Source organism: Tupaia chinensis, unplaced genomic scaffold (genome assembly GCF_000334495.1).
Source record: "Tupaia chinensis unplaced genomic scaffold, TupChi_1.0 Scaffold000201_1, whole genome shotgun sequence".
NCBI classification, from domain to species: Eukaryota; Metazoa; Chordata; class Mammalia; order Scandentia; family Tupaiidae; genus Tupaia; species Tupaia belangeri.
Genome location: NW_006159676.1, coordinates 3,287,209 through 3,305,014, shown reverse-complemented (window position 1 = coordinate 3,305,014; position 17,806 = coordinate 3,287,209). Strand labels below are relative to the sequence as shown.

The 17,806-nt window shown below is 47.6% G+C and overlaps 1 protein-coding gene across 1 annotated transcript in view; it reads right to left on the bottom strand.

Moving 5' to 3' along the window:
• CPAMD8 (C3 and PZP like alpha-2-macroglobulin domain containing 8) overlaps window positions 1–17,806 on the bottom strand; it is a 71,485-nt gene that overhangs the window by 38,382 nt on the left and 15,297 nt on the right. The window contains exons 11-17 of the mRNA XM_006147189.2: window positions 17,259–17,486; window positions 15,893–16,063; window positions 13,405–13,533; window positions 7,194–7,383; window positions 4,424–4,596; window positions 2,771–2,920; window positions 887–1,048 (exon numbers count right to left, since the gene is read on the bottom strand). Coding sequence (XP_006147251.1) covers window positions 887–1,048; window positions 2,771–2,920; window positions 4,424–4,596; window positions 7,194–7,383; window positions 13,405–13,533; window positions 15,893–16,063; window positions 17,259–17,486 — 1,203 coding nt within the window. The remainder of the gene's footprint in view (window positions 1–886; window positions 1,049–2,770; window positions 2,921–4,423; window positions 4,597–7,193; window positions 7,384–13,404; window positions 13,534–15,892; window positions 16,064–17,258; window positions 17,487–17,806) is intronic.

Here is a 17,806-nt window from a genome sequence, read left to right as displayed (position 1 = left end):
CATACAGACCCCGCAAGACCGGGGACTCGACCCACCGTCAGCCATGTGGGAATACAACGCCCTTAAATATCATGCCACCTGCTGACTCCAAATAAATAATTCTTTAAACAAAAAAGAAAGGCAGAAAAGTGTCCTGCAGGGGCCTGCCAGTGGCTGGTGGTTAAAGGTGCTGGATTCCCACAGAGCCGACCAATTCCGGTCTTCGGTGGCTTGCTTTCTCACTTTCCCTTTCTATCTTAGGTCTAATTAAAATAATAACAAATGGAATTAAATACATAAATAATTATTAAAAAAAAAAAAGCATCCTGCAGTAAGAAGTTTCAAAAAACTCCTGCTGTGGGGACCAGCAGGTGGTATGGTGTTTAAGGCGCTGGACACTCCCACACGGCCAACCATGGTTCGAGTCCTGTACCTGGTGGCTTGCTTTCTCCCTTTCCCTCTCTCTCTCAGTGTCTCTCTCTGGTCAAATTAAAATAAATGAATGAGGGACCAGCAGTTGGTGTCACGACTGTGTCGCTGGACTCCCATGTAGTCGACTGCGGTTCGAGTCCCAGACCCGGTGGCTTAAACTCACGCTGGGCGCGTGTGCGTGCATGCCCAAGATCCCGAGAGGAGAATGGAGGAGAAGGGATTGTGGCATGGCCATCCCCCCTGGGGGGGGATTTCTTGCCTTCTGTCTCTCTGTCTCTCTCTGTCTGGCGAGCGCACGTGCCCCATAGCAAAACCTCTCTGAAAAAAAAATAATAATAATAAATGAATGAAGAAAATTAAATAATTTTAAAAAGAAAAAGAAAAAGAAAGACCTGCTGCAACTCCTCTCTGGATCCCTAAGGCCCTTTGATTCCAGGTGAGAGGGGCAGAGGGATGTGAGACCACCTCTCCTTACGGTAAAGGCAAACCCGGAGTCCTTGGTGACACTCCAGGGCCACAGGAAGAGGGAGGAACGGCGGCGGCGGCGGGCCGTCAGCCCGGCCCACCAGAAGGGCCCATCCTCTCTGGACACGCCAAAGGCATCGGAGACATCGTAACCTTCCAGCTCCCGGGACACCTGCAGGCAAAGGGGGACAGGGGCCAGTCAGCTGACAGGCCATGTTCAAGTCAAACTGGCTTCTCACGGGTCTGCCATGTCCCTGTCTCGTACCCTTGTATATGAGGGAACTTCAACGGGTGAATGGAAAACAGAAATTATGGTACTTAAATAATGTATTTATTGGGACCAGCAGTTGGCGTAATGGCTATGTCACTGGATTCCCATGTAGTCAACCGCGGTTCGAGTCCCAGACCTGGTGGCTTAAAATCACGCCGGGCGTGTGTGCGTGTGTCCCCAAGATCGCGAGAGGAGAATGGAGGAGAAGGGATTGCGGCGTGGCCATCCCCCCAGGGGGTGATTTCTCGCTTTCTGTCTCTCTGTCTCTCTCTTTCTGGTGAGTAGACACGCCCTATAGCAAAAAACCTCTAAAATAAATAAATAAATAAATAATTTATTTATTTATTTTAACTTGTCCTAAGAGGAACAGAGTGAGAGAGAGAGAAAGAGAAAGAAAGTGGGAAAACAAGTCGCCAGGTCTGGGACTCGAACTGTGGTCGGCCATGTGGGAGTCCAGTGCCCTTAACCACCACTCTAACTGCTGGTCCCTTATCTATTTAATTTTATTTATATTATTATTATTATTATTATTATTATTAGAGATTTTGCTAGAGGGCATGTGCACATGCTGGAAGGATGGAGAGAGAGAAAGTGTAATAGCACCCCTAATGGGGAATGGCCACACAGGAATCCCTTCTCCTCCAGTCTCCTCTTGGGATTTTGAACACACACATACGCACCCGGCCTGTTTTTTTTTGTTTGTTTTTTCTTTTTGGAGAGGTTTTTGCTATAGGGCGCATGCGCTCGCCAGACAGAGACAGACAGAGAGACAGAAAGTGAGAAATCACCCCAGGGGGGATGGCCATGCCGCAATCCCTTCTCCTCCATTCTCCTCTCGGGATCTTGGGCACGCACGTACACGCGCCCGGCGTGAGTTTAAGCCACCGGGTCCGGGATGCGAACCGTGGTTGACTACATGGGAGTCCAGAGACACAGCCATTACGCTAATTGCTGGTCCCTGCACACCTGGTGTGAGTTTTAAGACGCCAGGTCCAGAACCCGAACTGCAGTTGGCCATGTGGGAGTCCAGCACCTGAACCACTACGCTGCTTGCTGGCCCCCAAATTAATGTACTTTTAAATATATATATAATTATGATTATTTTTTAATTTGCTACAGGGCACATGCACTCACCAGAGAGCGAGAGAAAGAAAGTGAGAAAGCAAGTTCCCAGGTCCGGGACTTGAACTGCAGTCAGCTGTGTGTAAGTCCAGCATCCTGCTGGCCCCGTAGGTTTTGTTCATGTCCTTTTTTTTTTTTTCTTTTCTTTGAGACATTTTTGCTAAAGGGCGCATGCGTTCGCCAGACAGACAGAGAGAGATAGAGACAGAAAGCGAGAATCACCCCCCAGGGGGGATGGCCACACTACAATCCCTTCTCCTCCATTCTCCTCTCGGGATCTTGGGCATGCACGCACACGCGCCTGGTGTGAGCTTAAGCCACCGGGTCCGGGACTCGAACCGCGGTCAGCTACATAGGAGTCCAGTGACATAGCCATGATGCTAACTGCGGTTGCCAGTCAATGTTCATTCAATTCAGCTCCTCCCCTATGGGAAACGGAGCGTGAGGGAAGGGAACGCCCCACACAGGTGCTGGAATCTAGCACAGGAAGGCCCCGCTCACCTGGGCGGGGGTCAGCCGAAACCCAGACCTGAGTAGGTAGACGGTCTTATCCACCGCGGCCACACACACGCAGCTGCCCCTCGCGGCTCTGACCCGCAGGTCCACAGCCTCCCCAGGCTGGGTCTCATTCGCTGAATACGTCACCGAAACCTGGACCAACACAGAAAGGGAGTTAGGAGCTTGATCCAATCCATAGCCGCACTCCTGTCCCGCTCAGGAGGATCGGTCTCCGGCAGCTCAGCTGGGACCATGCCTTGCCACCCAGGTGGAACTGGTCCATACAGAGCCGGTCAGTGGGTCAGGGTGCAAAGGACAGAGAAAGGGAAGATGGAGGAAAGGGGGGAGGTGGCAGTGGAGGAGGTGGCCAAGGACATATTGCAACTTGTTTCTAAAGATCTATAGGGAAGGGCCAGCAGGTGGCGTAGTGGTTGAGGCGCTGGACTCCCACATGGTCCACTGTGGTTCGAGTCCCGGACTCGGTGGCTTCAAATCCACACCAGGCATGTGTGCATACATGAGCAAGATCCCAAGAGGAGACGTTCTCACTGTCTCTGTCTCTCTCTCTGACAAGGGCATGAGCCCTAAGGCAAAATAACTCTTTAAAAAAAAAAATCTATGGGGCCAGCAGGTGGCGTAGTGGTTGTGGGGTGCTGGATTCCCATATGGCCAACCATGGTGCGAGTCCCAGACCAGGAAATTTGCTTTATCACTTTCCCCTTCTCTCTCTGCTCAAATGCAAACACAGTAATAACAGGGGCCAGCAGGCAGTGTGGTGGATAAGGGCACTGGATTGCCACATGGCTGACCATGGTTCAAGTCCCGGACCTGGTGGCTTGTTTTCTCGCTTTCCCTTTTTCTCTCTCTCTGGTCGTCAAATAAAAAAAAAAAAAAACTAACAATAACAATGGAATTAAATAAATAAATAAGTATTTAAAAAACAGTAATAATAAATAGAATTAAGTAAATAAATAATTCTCTTTTTGGGGGTCAGCAGGTGGCGTGGTGGTGAAGGCGCTGGACACTCCCACATGGCCGACCACAGTTCAAGTCTCAAACCTGGTGGCTTGCTTTCTTACTTTCCTTCTCTCTGTATGTCTTTCTCTGGTCAAATGAACATGATTGAATAAATAAATAAATTTTTAAAAAAGTAAAAATAAAAAAATAAATAATTCTCTTTTTAAAAGAATGATTTCATTTAACTTTATTTTTTGAATAATTATTTAAGTTTATTTATTCATTTATTTATTTTTATTTGACCAGAGAGAGACAGAGAGAGAGTGAGAAAGCAAGCCACCAGGTCTAGGACTTGAACCGTGGTCAACCATGTGGGAGTGTCCAGCACTTTAATCACCATGCCACTTGCTGGCCCCTTAGTTAACTTTACTATTTATTAATTTAAATTTGACCAGAGAGGGACAGAGTGAGAAAGAGAGAGAGAGAGAGAGTGAGAAAGCAAGCCACCAACTGCTGTTGGCCACGTGAGTCCAGCGCCTTTAACCACCTGGAGGAAGAGCAGCCCGTAAGCATGGTGCCTGAGACACCGCGTGGAGTCTGAGTCACGACTGTGCACAGCCCACCCAGCATCCCACCAGCACCTTGGAGAATCCCTGATGGCGTGGCCCCGTGGCCCCAGTTTGATGACTGACGCTCTACCTGGTTTTCAAAGAAAGTCTCAACTGCAAACTGGAGGCTGTCGGCGACTCCTTCTCCGTTGTCCCTGACATAGAAGACCAGCAGGTGGCCAAGGGGGACCATGCTGGGGGTCACGGCTAGCCGGAGAGAGGTCATACACACGTTGATCTCGGCTACTGGGGCAGTCGGGGGCTCTGAGATGAGGCAGAGGTGGAGAGAGGCAGTGAATTCTCAGTGATGCCTACAGCTGGTTTGGTCATCACCACTGGAGGGCATGCTACCAGCCTCTGATGGGCGGAGCCAGGGATGTTGTTCAATGCTCGGCAGAGCACGAGATGGCCCCTACTATGGAGAATGACCTTGCCCAAATGACAAGAGTGCCAAGGTCAAGGAACCTTGCCTAAGCATGAGAGACTGTCTACATTCATCATTCATTTATCTACCCATCTATCCACCCATTGTTCTATCCATCCATCAATTTATCTAGTCATGTGCCATACCATCTATCTACCCATCATCTATCCATCCGTCCATCCACTGTTCTATCTACAATATCATCTACCATTTCTTCTACCTATCCATCTATCCATCCGTTGTTCTGTCCATTCCTCCAGCCGCCCATCATTTTATCTACCTACACATCATTCTATCCATCCATCCATCCATCCATCCATCCATCCATCCATCCATCCATCATCTTATCTATCTATACATCATTCCATCCATCCATCCATCCATCCATTCATCCATCTATCCATCCATCATCTAATATATCTACACATCATTCTATCCATCCATCCATCCATCTATCCATCCATCATCTAATCTATCTACACATCATTCTATCCATCCATCCATCCATCCATCCAACCATCCAACATCTTATCTATCGATACATCATTCTCTCTACCCATCCTTCCATCCATCCATTCATCCATCATCCTATCTATCTATACACATTCATCCATCAACTTATCTATTGATACATCATTCTATCTACCCATCCATCCTTCCATCCATTGTTCTATATATCATCTACCATTTCTTCTACCTATATATAGAGACAGAAACATATATAATATATATACATCCATTTATCCATCCATCTATTGTTCTATCCATCCATCCATTTTATCTATCTATACATAGTATCTACCAATCCATCTATCCATCCATCCATTGTTCTATCATCTACCATTTCTTCTACCTATATATATATATATATCCATTTATCTATCTAGCCATCCATCATTCTACCTACTCATCCATCCATTGTTCTATCAATTGTCTATTATTTCTTCTACCTATCTACATATCTATTCATCCATTTTTAATAATTTTGTATGTATTTATTTATTCATTTATTTTATTTTTTAAATAATTATTTTATTTTATTTTATTTTATTTTTTCTTGTTTTATTTTAACCATAAAGGGACAAAGCGAGCGAGAGAGACAGAGAGAAAGAGACAAAGTGAGAAAGCAAGCCTCTGGGCCCAGGACTCGAATCACAGTTGGCCATGTGGAAGTCCAGTACCTTTAACCACCATGCTACCTGCCAACCCCCATTCATTTATTTCAATTTGACCAGGGGGGTGGGGAGTGAGGAATCAAGCCACCGGGTCCAGGACTCGAATCATGGTTAGCCATGTGGGAGTGTCCAACGCCTTAACCACAACATCACTTGCTGGCCCCCACCCATCCACTGTTCCATCCATCCATCCATCCATCATTGTATCTATCCCTACATCATACTATCTATCTACCCATCCATTTGCCCATCCATCCATTATTCTGTCTATAATATTAACTACCATTCTCTCTATACATTCATCTATTTATCTATCCATTCATTGTTCCACCCATCCATCCACCATATTATCTATCTACTCATCATATTATCCATCTACCCATCCTTCCATTGTTCTATGTATCCATCCATCCATTATTCATTCATTCTGTCCATCCATCCATTGATCAATCTATCTATATCTATCTATCATCTGTCTATCTATCTATCATCTATCATCTATCTATCATCTATCATCTGTCTATCTATCTATCATCTATCTATCATCTGTCTATCAGTCTATCATCTATCTATCTATCTATCTATCTATCTATCTATCTATCTATCTATCCACCTATCATCTATCTTAGCCATTCTCACCTAGGGGAGGGGACAACTTTGCCCGTAGGGATACTGGCAATGTCCGGAGACTTTTAGGTTGTCATACTGGAGCAGGGGTGCTATTGGGACCTAGTGGGTGGGAGGCCAGGGATGTTGCTCAATACCCAACAGACCCCACCACAGAGAATAACTCAGTCCTGGGTGTCCACGGTAGCCAGGTTGGGGATCTTACTTTGGGCAGAAGGATCGCAAAAGGAAGGGCTGAAGAAGACCCAGAGAAGAAAGTGTGTCTTGTGAGAAGCACATGGAATCAAGCAGAGGAAGCAGGAGACTTACAGGCAGGGGAACAGCCTGGGAAAAGACACAACCAAACACAGTGTGGGGCAGCAGAGGAGACCAGGCTGGAGCGGGCCTACCCAGTCTTCTGTAGACACCCAATGAGAACAGCCTTGGGTGGACCTTTCCCTCCCAGCAGCTGGTCACTGCTTGGCCTCTTGGCCCCAGCCTGGTCTTGCTAGGGATGTGTCCCCTCTGCCCTGGGGCAAGCTCCCTTCCCTGCTGGGTCTTGCCTTGCCCCTCCTTGGTGGGGCATCCATGCCAGTCTCAATGATTCCAGTGGGGAAGAGGGGACAGGAACCTTCCCCCTCTCCTGCTCAGCTCACCTGTCTCAGAAAGGTGTGTTAAGCGAATCGGTGTCTCTAAGGCAGGGGTCTCCCGCTTGCTTCGCTGCTGGGTGATATGGGCAGGCTGCTGGCTGGAGAGCACAATGTTGCCCCTTGCGACCACCTCGTAGTACAAGGTGAAGTTGCAGGGGCACGTGGACTTCATAGGAAAATAGGCTTCCTCCCCAACCTATGAGAGACACACAGCATGGATGGCCCTGCTTGGCACCAACGTGACAGCCCACCCCAGGGAGAGCCCACCTCTGGGGCCCAAAGGACGCTGGGACGGCTGAAGGAAGAGCTCTGACGTTGGAGGAGAGCACCCTGCATCCACTCCTGACTACGAATCCATAAACAGGATGATACTCACCTCCTTGTGGGGCAGTGAAATATTGGTAACAATATGGAAGCCCTCAATGAGATGTGTAGTAAAGGGAACCAGCAGTTATCGTAATGGCTATGTTGCTGGACTCCCATGTAGTCGACCACGGTTCGCGTCCCAGACCCGGTGGCTTAAAACTCACGCCGGGGGCGTGTGCGTGCGTGCCCAAGATCCCGAGAGGAGAATGGAGGAGAAGGGATTGCGGTGTGGCCATCCCCCCTGGGGGGTGATTTCTCGCTTTCTGTCTCTCTGTCTCTCTCTGTCTTTCTGGTGATTGCACGTGCCCTATAGCAGAAAAAAAAAAAAAAAAAAAAAGATGTGTAGTAAATAATTTAATCTGGACTAAAGAGAGATTTGGCCATACCAGCATCATTGCCTAGTGGTTAAGGGAGATAGAACCCCAACCATGGCTGACCACAGTTTGAATCCTGGCTTCAATGGCTTGAAAAGCTTGAAAAGCCTAGCACATGTGCACACGTAGGTGCCCCAAATCCTGATGAGATGGAGAAACAGAGCAGTGGCACGGCCATGTCCCATTGGGGGATGTTTTCTCCCTCTCTCTGTCTCACTGTCTTTCCCCAGTGAGTGCATATGCACCCTCTGGCAATGACAAGAAAACAAGCAAAAATCTCTAGACACTGAGGCTCGAGGAAGCTTCCCTCATTGGAAGTCAACAGGTGTGTTCACTCATGTCCTTGCAGGGAAAGAAACTCTGCCCATGACTGTATAGAAAGAACAACTAGGGGCCCAGCAAGTAGCGTGGTGGTTAAGGGTGCTGGCCGACCATGGTTTGAGTCCCGGACCTAGCGGCTTGCTTTCTTACTTTCTCTCTCTATTCCTCTCTGGTCAAACTAAACTAAACTAAATAAATAGAGACCAGCAGTTGGTGTAATGGCTATGTTGCTGGACTTCCATGTAGTCGACCGCAGTTCGAGACCTGGACCCACTGGCTTAAACTCACGCCAGGCGCATGTGCGTGCGTGCCCAAGATCCCTAGAGGAGAATGGAGGAGAAGGAATTGCGGCGTGACCATCCCCCCTGGGGGGTGATTTCTCGCTTTCTGTCTCCCTGTCTCTCTCTGTCTGGCTGGCGAGCACATGCGCCCTATAGCAAAAACCTCTCCAAAAAAATAAAAAAAGAGAGATTAAAAAAAAAAATTGGAGCCAGCGGGTGGTATGATGGTCATGGCACTGGATTTCCCCATGGCCCAATTGTGGTTCAAGTCCCAAACCTGGCAGTTCGTTTTTTCACTTTTCTCTCTCTCTGTCTGTCTGTCTCTGGTCAAATTTAAAAATAATAATCAAGACAATGAATACAATTAAGTAAATGATTCTTTTAAAAAATTATAGGGGCCGTCAGGTGGTGTGGTTGTTAAGGACTCTGGATTCCCACATGGCTGACTACAATTTGAGTCCTGGACCCAGTGGCTTGCTTTCTCACTTTCCCCCCCTCTATTGTTCTCTCTTTCTGGTCAAATTAAAATAATAATGGGACCAGCAGTTGGCGTAATGGCTATGTCGCTGGACTCCCACGTAGTCGACTGCAGTTCGTGTCCTGGACCCGGTGGCTTAAAACTCACGCCAGGCACGTGTGCATGCGTGCCCAAGATCCCAAGGGGAGAATGGAGGAGAAGGGACTGCAGCGTGACTATCCCCCCTGGGGGGTGATTTCTCGCTTTCTGTCTCTATGTCTCTGTCTGTCTGGCGAGTGCCCTATAGCGAAAAAACCTCTCCAAAAAGAAAAAATAATTAAAATAATAATAATAATAATAAAGTTAAATAAATAAAATGTTTAAATTATGAAAAAAATATTCAAATCTCTTATCATAGGACATGCAGGTGGAGTGATGGTGAAGACGCTGGACTCCCACATGGTTGACTGTGGTTCGATTCCCAGATCTGGCAGCTTGAAATCACACCAGGCATGTGTGCATCCATGCCCCAAATCCCAAAAGCAGAACAGAGAAGAAAGAACTGCAGAGTATGGCCATTCCCCCTGAATGGGAGGCTTTCTCACATTCTCTCTCTCTCTCTCTGGAGAGTGCACATACCCTATAGCAAAACCTTAAAGAAACAAAACAAACAGAAAACCACAGAACGAAACACCACTCAACCTCAGTCAGAATAGTGATGATTGGGACCAGCAGTTAGCGTCATGGCTATGTCGCTGGACTCCCATGTAGTCGACCGTGGTTCGAGTCCCCGACCCGGTGGCTAAAACTCACGCCGGTCGCGTGTGCGTGCGTGCCCAAGATCCCGAGAGGAGAATGGAGGAGAAGGGATTGCAGCGTGGTCATCCCCCCTGGGGGGTGATTTCTCGCTTTCTGTCTCTCTGTCTCTCTCTGTCTGTCTGGCGAGCGCACGTGCCCTATAGAAAAAAAAAAAAAAAAACCTCTCAAAAAAAAAAAAAAAGAATAGTTATGATTAAAAAAAATAAAGAAGAAGAAATGCTGGTGAGGCTGCAGTGAAAAGGGAGCCCTCTTATATAGTTGATGGGAATGTAAATTAGTATATAAATTCGTTTTCTGTGGAAGACGATATGGAGATTCTTGAAGAACCTACAAATAGAACTACCACGTGACCCCACAACACCACTCCTGAGCATTTACCCCAAGAATACGAAAACAGTCAGACAAACACACTTGCACACCCATGTTTACTGCAGCATTATTCACAATGGCTAAAACATGGAATCAACCTAAATGCCCAAAAATGAATGAATGGATTAGAAAATTGTATCGGGACCAGCAGATGGCATGGTGGTTAAGGCGCTGGGTGCTCCCACATGGCTGACCATGGTTCGATTCCTGGACCTGGTGGCTTGCTCTCTCACCTTCTCTTTTTCTCTCTGTGTATCTCTCTAGTCAAATTAAAAATGAATGAATGAATGAATAAAGTTAAACAAATCATTTTAAAAAAAGAAAGAAAATTGTACCACATATACAATGGAGTACTACTCAGCAGTAAGGAACATTGAGACCCTAACATTTGATTCAAAGTAAAGGAATTAGAAGGTTTAATGCAAAGCAAAGTAAGTCACATTATGAAAGACAAACACTGTATATCCCCACTCAATATATACTGAATGTCTGTACTCTTCAGCAGAAATGGAAAGAGCCAAAGATATCATAGTAGAGGGGACCAGCAGGTGACATGATGGTTAAGGCGCTGGACACTCCCACATGGCTGACCATGGTTCAAGTCCTGGACCTGGAGGCTTGATTTCTCACTTTCCCTCTCTCTCTCTGTACCTCTCTCTGATCAAATTAAAATAAAATGGGGAACCAGCAGTTAGCGTAATGGCTATGTCGCTGGACTCCCACGTAGTCGACCGCGGTTCGTGTCCCGGACCCGGTGGCTTAAAACTCACGCCGGGCGCGTGTGCGTGCGTGCCCAAGATCCCGAGAGGAGAATGGAGGAGAAGGGATTGCGGCGTGACCATCCCCCCTGGGGGGTGATTTCTCGCTTTCTGTCTCTATGTCTCTCTCTGTCTGTCTGGCGAGCACATGCGCCCTACAGTGAAAATCTCTCCAAAAAAAAAAAAATTAAAATTAAATGAATAAATAAAATTAAATAATTCTTTAAAAAAAGATATAATAGTAGAGAGGACAAATACAGATGCCAGAGACTGTGTAAGAAGAAAATGGATAGTGGAGGGTGGGTTCTCCATCTCTCTCTGGTGAGCACTTACGCTCTATGGCAAAAAACAAATAAATAAATACAAAAAATTTTAAAAATTAAATTATTTATTTATTTGTTTATTTTTGTAGAAGTTTTTGCTTTAGGGCATGTGCGTTCATTCTGAGGAGAGAGAAAGACACAGTGAGAGGAAAAGTGAGAAATCACTGCCCAGGGAGGAGGGCCACACTGCAATTCCTTATCCTCTACTCTCCTCCTGGGATCTTGGGCATGCATGCACAAGTACCTGGCATGAGTTTCAAGCCACCAGGTCCGGGACTCGAACCACAGTTGACCATATAGGAGTCTAGTGATGTAACTACTATACTATCTGCTGGTCCCAAGAGTTAAATAATTTTTAAAAATGTATTTAGCATTGTTTATTATTATTTAAATTTTTCAATATGGTACCCATGCTCGCCAAAGAGAGACAGAGAGCAAGAGAGAGGAAAAGTGAAAAAGTAAGCTACCAGGTCTGGGATTAGAACTGTGTTTGGCTATGTGGGAGGAGTCCAGTGCCTTAAGCACTGTGCCCCCTGCTGGCCCCAGTTAAGTTTTTTTTTTTTTTTGGAGATATTTTTGCTATAGGGTATGTGTGCTCACCAGAAAGACAGAGAGAGACAGAGAGACAGAGAGCGAGAAATCCCCCCCCAGGGGCGATGGTCACGCCGCAATCCCTTCTCCTCCATTCTCCTCTCGGGATCTTGGGCATGCACGCACACACACCCGGCGTGAGTTTAAGCCACTGGGTCCGGGACTCGAACTGCAGTCAACTACAAGGGAGTCCAGTGACATAGCCATTACGCTAACTGCTGGTCTCAGTTTTTTTTTTTTAATAATTATTTAATTTTATTTTATTCATCACCATTATTTATTTTATTTTATTTTTAAATTTGACTAGAAAGAGAGAAAGAGAAAGTGAGAAAGCAAGCCACCAGGTCTGGGACTCAAACTGTGATCAGCCATGTGGGCGTCCAGTGCCTAAACCATCATGCTGCAAGCTGGCCCCGTAAGTCCCTTTTTTCATTGCCAAAGGACACGTGACGTCAGAGAGAGACAGAGAGACAAAGAGTGAGTGAAAGACAGAAAGCACTCCCCAGTGGCAGGCGGGCACGCCATGCAATCCCTTCTCTTCCATTTCTCCATTCGGTCAGGATCTGGGGTACACACACTGATGCACCCAGCGTCTTTCTCAAGCTTCTGGGACTAGGATTCAAATCACAGTAGTTGGCCATCTGGAATCTTGCTGCCTAGTGCTTAACACTAGGCTATGGGGCTGGCCTAAAAAGGTTAAGTCTATTCATTTAAAAACATACCCACACAGAGACCAGCAGGTGGCGTGGTGGTTAAGGGCGCTGGACTCCCACCTGGCCAACTGTGGTTCGAGTCCCAGACCTGGTGGTTTGCATTCTCACTTTCTCTCTCTCACACTGTCCCTCTCTGGTCAAATGATAATAAATACAAATAAAGTTAAATGAAATAATTCTTCAGGACCAGCAGTTGGTGTAATAGCTATGTCACTGGACTCCCATGTAGTGGACTGCGGTTCGAGTCCCAGACCCGGTAGCTTAAACTCACGCAAAGCCCATGTGCGCGCATGCCCAAGATCCCAAGAGGAGAATGGAGGAGAAGGGATTGTGGCGTGGCCATCCCCCCTGGGGGGTGATTTCTCACTTTCTATCTCTCTGTCTTGCTGGGAAGCGCACGCGCCCTATAGCACAAACCTCTCCAAAAAAAAGAAAAAAATAATAATTCTTCAAAAAATTAAAAAAAAACACATCCATATATGCACACGCACACACACACACACACACACACACACCCTTTATCTCACCAGGATTGCAACATAAGGAACTCAGGAAAAACTAATATGCGACCCAGCGCTAAGTCCTTATTCTTGCACTTAGGTGTGTCCTCAAGAGCTGGGAATAACAGCCCCCTGGGATCTAAGTGGTGTTTGTCACAGGAAGTCCTGGGCCAAAGCTTAAATGCCCATCACACATACATGGTGGTGGATTCGCTCTGCAGAATACGCCCTTGATGGAGAGATGAAGCGCCCTGAATCAGCCTCGGGATCAGGGTCCTGGGAGGCTCATCCCCGCTGCTCCCCGGGCTCATCCCACGCATCAGGGGCAGCACCTGAAGGCCTTACCTGCAGGGGGCGGGAGGGTGGCTGCAGTTGCAGATAGCACTGGCTGGAGGAATACCAGCTGCCCAGGGAGAGGTAGCTGGGCAGGTACTGGGCCCCCACGGGTTTCCCATTCAACGCCGTCACTTTGGTCTGAAGAAAACAGGATGCCTGGTCAAGACCTGGGTACCCCACCTGGGGAGGGGGTTAGGGGAACGTATCTTGCCTGCCCTGCCCAGAAATAAGACTCTCTCGTTGGGGACCCCTCATTGGGGATCCTCCTCCCCAGTCCTCAGGGACTGGGATCGGAAGGAGCAAGTGTCTTGAGATTTGCCACAGGGTGTTGGGCATCAGCTTGGGCAGGGGCATGTGACCCATCTGACCACGGAGAGGCAACTCTATCCAAAAGCATATCAGAGGGGTGGTGAGTGGCATAGTGGTTAAAGCACTGTACTTCCACCTGGCTGACTGTGGTTCGAGTCCCAGACCTGGTGGTTTGCTTTCTCACTTTCCCACGCCCTCTTTCTTTGGTCAAATTAAATAATAATAATAATGATGATGATAAATAAAATGGACTAAAATGATTCTCTTTTTTTATAATTCTTTTTTTAAAGAATTATTTTATTTAACTTTATTTATTATTATATTATTATTATTTTTCAGTTTGATCAGAGAGAGACAGAAAGAGAGAGAGAGGAAGTGAGAAAGCAAGCCACCAGGTCCGAGACTTGAACCGTGGTTGGCCATGTGGGAGTCTAGCGCCTTTAACCACCATGCCACTTGCTGGCCCCTAAATGATTCTTTTTTTTAAGCATATCAAGAAACCTTCTCCCTCTCCCCTTAGACTTAACAGAAGTCCTAGTGGCTTCTTGCATGGAATAACCCAGCTGGGAAATAAACACAGAGAAGGACCAGCCATGGGCTCTGGACACAGGTCTACCCAGAACATGTGGATCTATACACCCCAGGTCTGAGAAGTTAGGCTGCTTTTGTTCCTTAGCTGATTTAAGCTGGTCTCTTCCTCCTGTTATAAAAGAGTGTGGCTTGGGGGAACCAGCAGTTAGCGTAATGGCTATGTCACTGGACTCCCACGTAGTCGACCGCGGTTCGCGTCCCGGACCCGGTGGCTTAAAACTCACACCGGGCGCATGTGCGTACGTGCCCAAGATCCCGAGAGGAGAATGGAGGAGAAGGGATTGCGGCGTGACCATCCCCCCTGGGGGGTGATTTCTCGCTTTCTGTCTCTATGTCTCTCTCTCTGTCTGTCTGGCGAGCGCACGCGCCCTATAGCGAAAAAACCTCTCCAAAAAAAAAAGAGTGTGGCTTGGGAACCAGCAGGTGACATGGTGGTTAGGTGCTGGACACTCCCACATGGCCGACCATGGTTCTAGTCCCGGACCTGGCGGCTTGCTTTCTTACTTTCCCTCTCTCTCTTTCTCTTTCTGGTCAAATGAAAATAAAATGAATGAATAAATAAAATTAAAACAATTATTTTTTAAAAATAACAATAATTGGGACCAGCAGTTAGCGTCATGGCTATGTTGCTGGACTCCCATGTCATTGACCACGGTTCGAGTCCCGGACCCGGTGGCTTAAACTCACACCAGGCGCGTGTGTGTGTGTGCCCAAGATCCCGAGAGGAGAAAAGAGGAGAAGGGATTGTGGCGTGGCCATCCCCCCTGGGGGGTGATTTCTTGCTTTCTGTCTCTCTGTCTTTGTGGCGAGCGCACACGCCCTATAGCAAAAAACTTTTCACAAAAAAAAAGTAAAAAATAATAATAAAAAAAAATTAATAAAAGAGTGTGGCTGACACGAGGGAGAGGCCACAGGGATTACTAAATCCCAAGAGGAGAATGGAGGAGAAGGGATTGCGGCATGGCCATCCTCCCCGGGCTGGGTGGGTGATTTCTTGCTTTCTGTCTCTCTGTCCCTCTCTGTCCTTCCAGTGAGCACACATGCCCTATAGCAAAAAAAAAAAATTTTCAAAAAAATTTACAAAGTGAAAATATAAATAAATAAAAATAAATAACAGCACACACAAATCAGATTCCTCTGTGTCCCTGATACTGTGCCATCCTGGTAAACTCCAAGTGCCCCTGAGAGGTGTGGGGTGGTATATCCCCACCAGCTCCTTCTCCCAGTTCTTTCTGAAATGGTCAACCTGTCTGAGCGCTGGCAAGCCTGGATCACAGCAGGATCACAGGCCGCCTCTGGGCCACCACACATGCTGTTCCACCCTCCCAGAAGCAGCCTGGCTGACCCCCACCATAGTCGGGAGTCCACTGGGAAAGATCCCCCTGGAAAAGTCCCTATGATATGAATGGCCCAGGTACTTCCATGTCTCCTTGTCTTCCCATGCTCCCCCGGGGTGGCCGGATTATCCATCCCACTGCCCGCCACCCCCATCAGATTGGGAACTCCCTCAGGGGCTCCTGCACCTGAGCTCATCCTGGTGGGGTCGCCAAGTCCATGCCCACTGGCTGAATGACAAGGGACCAAGGGACTCACCCACCTCCAGCCACACGTGCTGAGCCGACGTGGGGATGGAGGGGATTTCAAACTCCACCAGCCCACCACGGGACACGGATTCGCTGGTATAGACGTTGTCCTTGGGTGTCAGCTCTGCCTTAATCTGGACCGTCACCCCCTCGGCTGGGCTGCCATCCGGGTAGGACACTTCCACCTGGAAGGGGTGATCAGAGACTCAACACAGTCAAGGTAGCAACACCCCTCAGAAGGATCTACGGACTCAACATGGTGCACACTGGAATCCCGGCAGGCTCCTTTGCAGAAAAGGACAAATTTTCTAACACACACGAGGATTTTCAAGGGCCCCAAATAGCTAAAACAACCCCAAAAAAGAACAGGAAGGAGGACTAGGCCAGCCACAGAGGTACGGTAGGGCTCTGTGATGTTGAGGCCACGTGGGAAGGTCCCAGATTCACGTCTGGAGGTCTCCCTGTGCATGCCAAGCATGGGACCTAGGCTGGCTTAGGCTGAGGGTGGGTTCCCAGGGTGAGAACCTTGTTGGGAGTGTTCCTCCCATCTATCATGGAAGAAATAAAAAATCTTATTTGGGAATCAGCCAGGAGGTGTGGTGGTTATGGTGGCTAGATCTCATATATCCGAGTGTACAGTTCGAGTCCTGGACCCGGTGGCTTGAAATGCCAGGCACGAGTGCATGTGTGCCCCAAAATCTTGAGAAGAGAATGGAGGAGGAGAGATTGTGGTATGATTATCTGCCCAGGTGGGTGACATCTTCTCACTTTCCATCTCTCTCTGGCGAATGCACATGCCCTACAAGGAAAAAAAAAATCCTTAAAAAGAAAAAACTGTCATACAGATGAACATGGAGAACTACGGAATAGACCCAAAGGTAAAAAAAAAAAAAAAATCCATACATGTGAGACCAACCGATCTTCCACCAGGAAGAGTACCAGGCCCATTCAATGAGGGGAAAAAAGAGTGTCTTCAATCAGAACTGCTGGATAGCTACATGCAAAACAGTGAGGTGGGATCCCTACCTCACGCCATATATACAGATTAATGCAAATCATAGGCCCAGCTGTAAAACTTTCAGCTATAACGCTTAGAATTATCTTCCCCATGGGGACCAATAGATGGAGTAATCGTTATGTCGTCGGACTCCCACACCACCAACTGCGGTTCAAGTCTTGGACCCAGGGGCTTGAAACTCACATGGGGTACACGTGCATGCATGCCCAAAACCCCAAGAGGAGAATGGAGGAGAAGGCACTGTGGCATGGACAACCTCCTAGGGGGTGACTTCTCAGTTTCTGTCTCTCTATCTCTGTCTCTACAGTGAGTGCATGCACTCTATAGCAAAAATCTTTCCAGAAAAAAATAAAAAGAATTACCTTCCCTACATAGGCCAGTCCTGGCTTGAACTGCTTCCGTGTGTCCTTGGAGTACCGGATGTCCACCAGCTGCCTCTGGACCGGGGTGGAGTCATCAAATGCCACCTGTTGGTTTCCATCCACGCTTGTCACCATGGCCCAGATGCTTACCCTGCCCCGAAAGTGCTCGGGGACATCTGCTGGGATCATGTCCCTCACACAAATGTCAAAAGTCCGGGAGCCAAGGATCTGGAGAAAGGAAACACATAGACCATGCTCCCTCAAGGTTAGGGTGAGCTTGGAGGGGTCTCCCAAACACACACCCAATCCCAATGCCCAGGGCTTTTTTGGTGTAAGTCATTTTTTAAAGTGTGGTTGGTTTTTTAAAGTGTGTGTGGTTGGTTTCTTTCTTTTCTTTTTTTCTTTTTTTTGGGAGAGGTTTTCGCTATAGGGCACGTGCACTCGCCAGACAGACAGAGAGAGACAGAGAGATAGAAAGCAAGAAATCACCCGCCAGGGGGGATGGCCACGCCGCAATCCCTTCTCCTCCATTCTCCTCTTGGGATCTT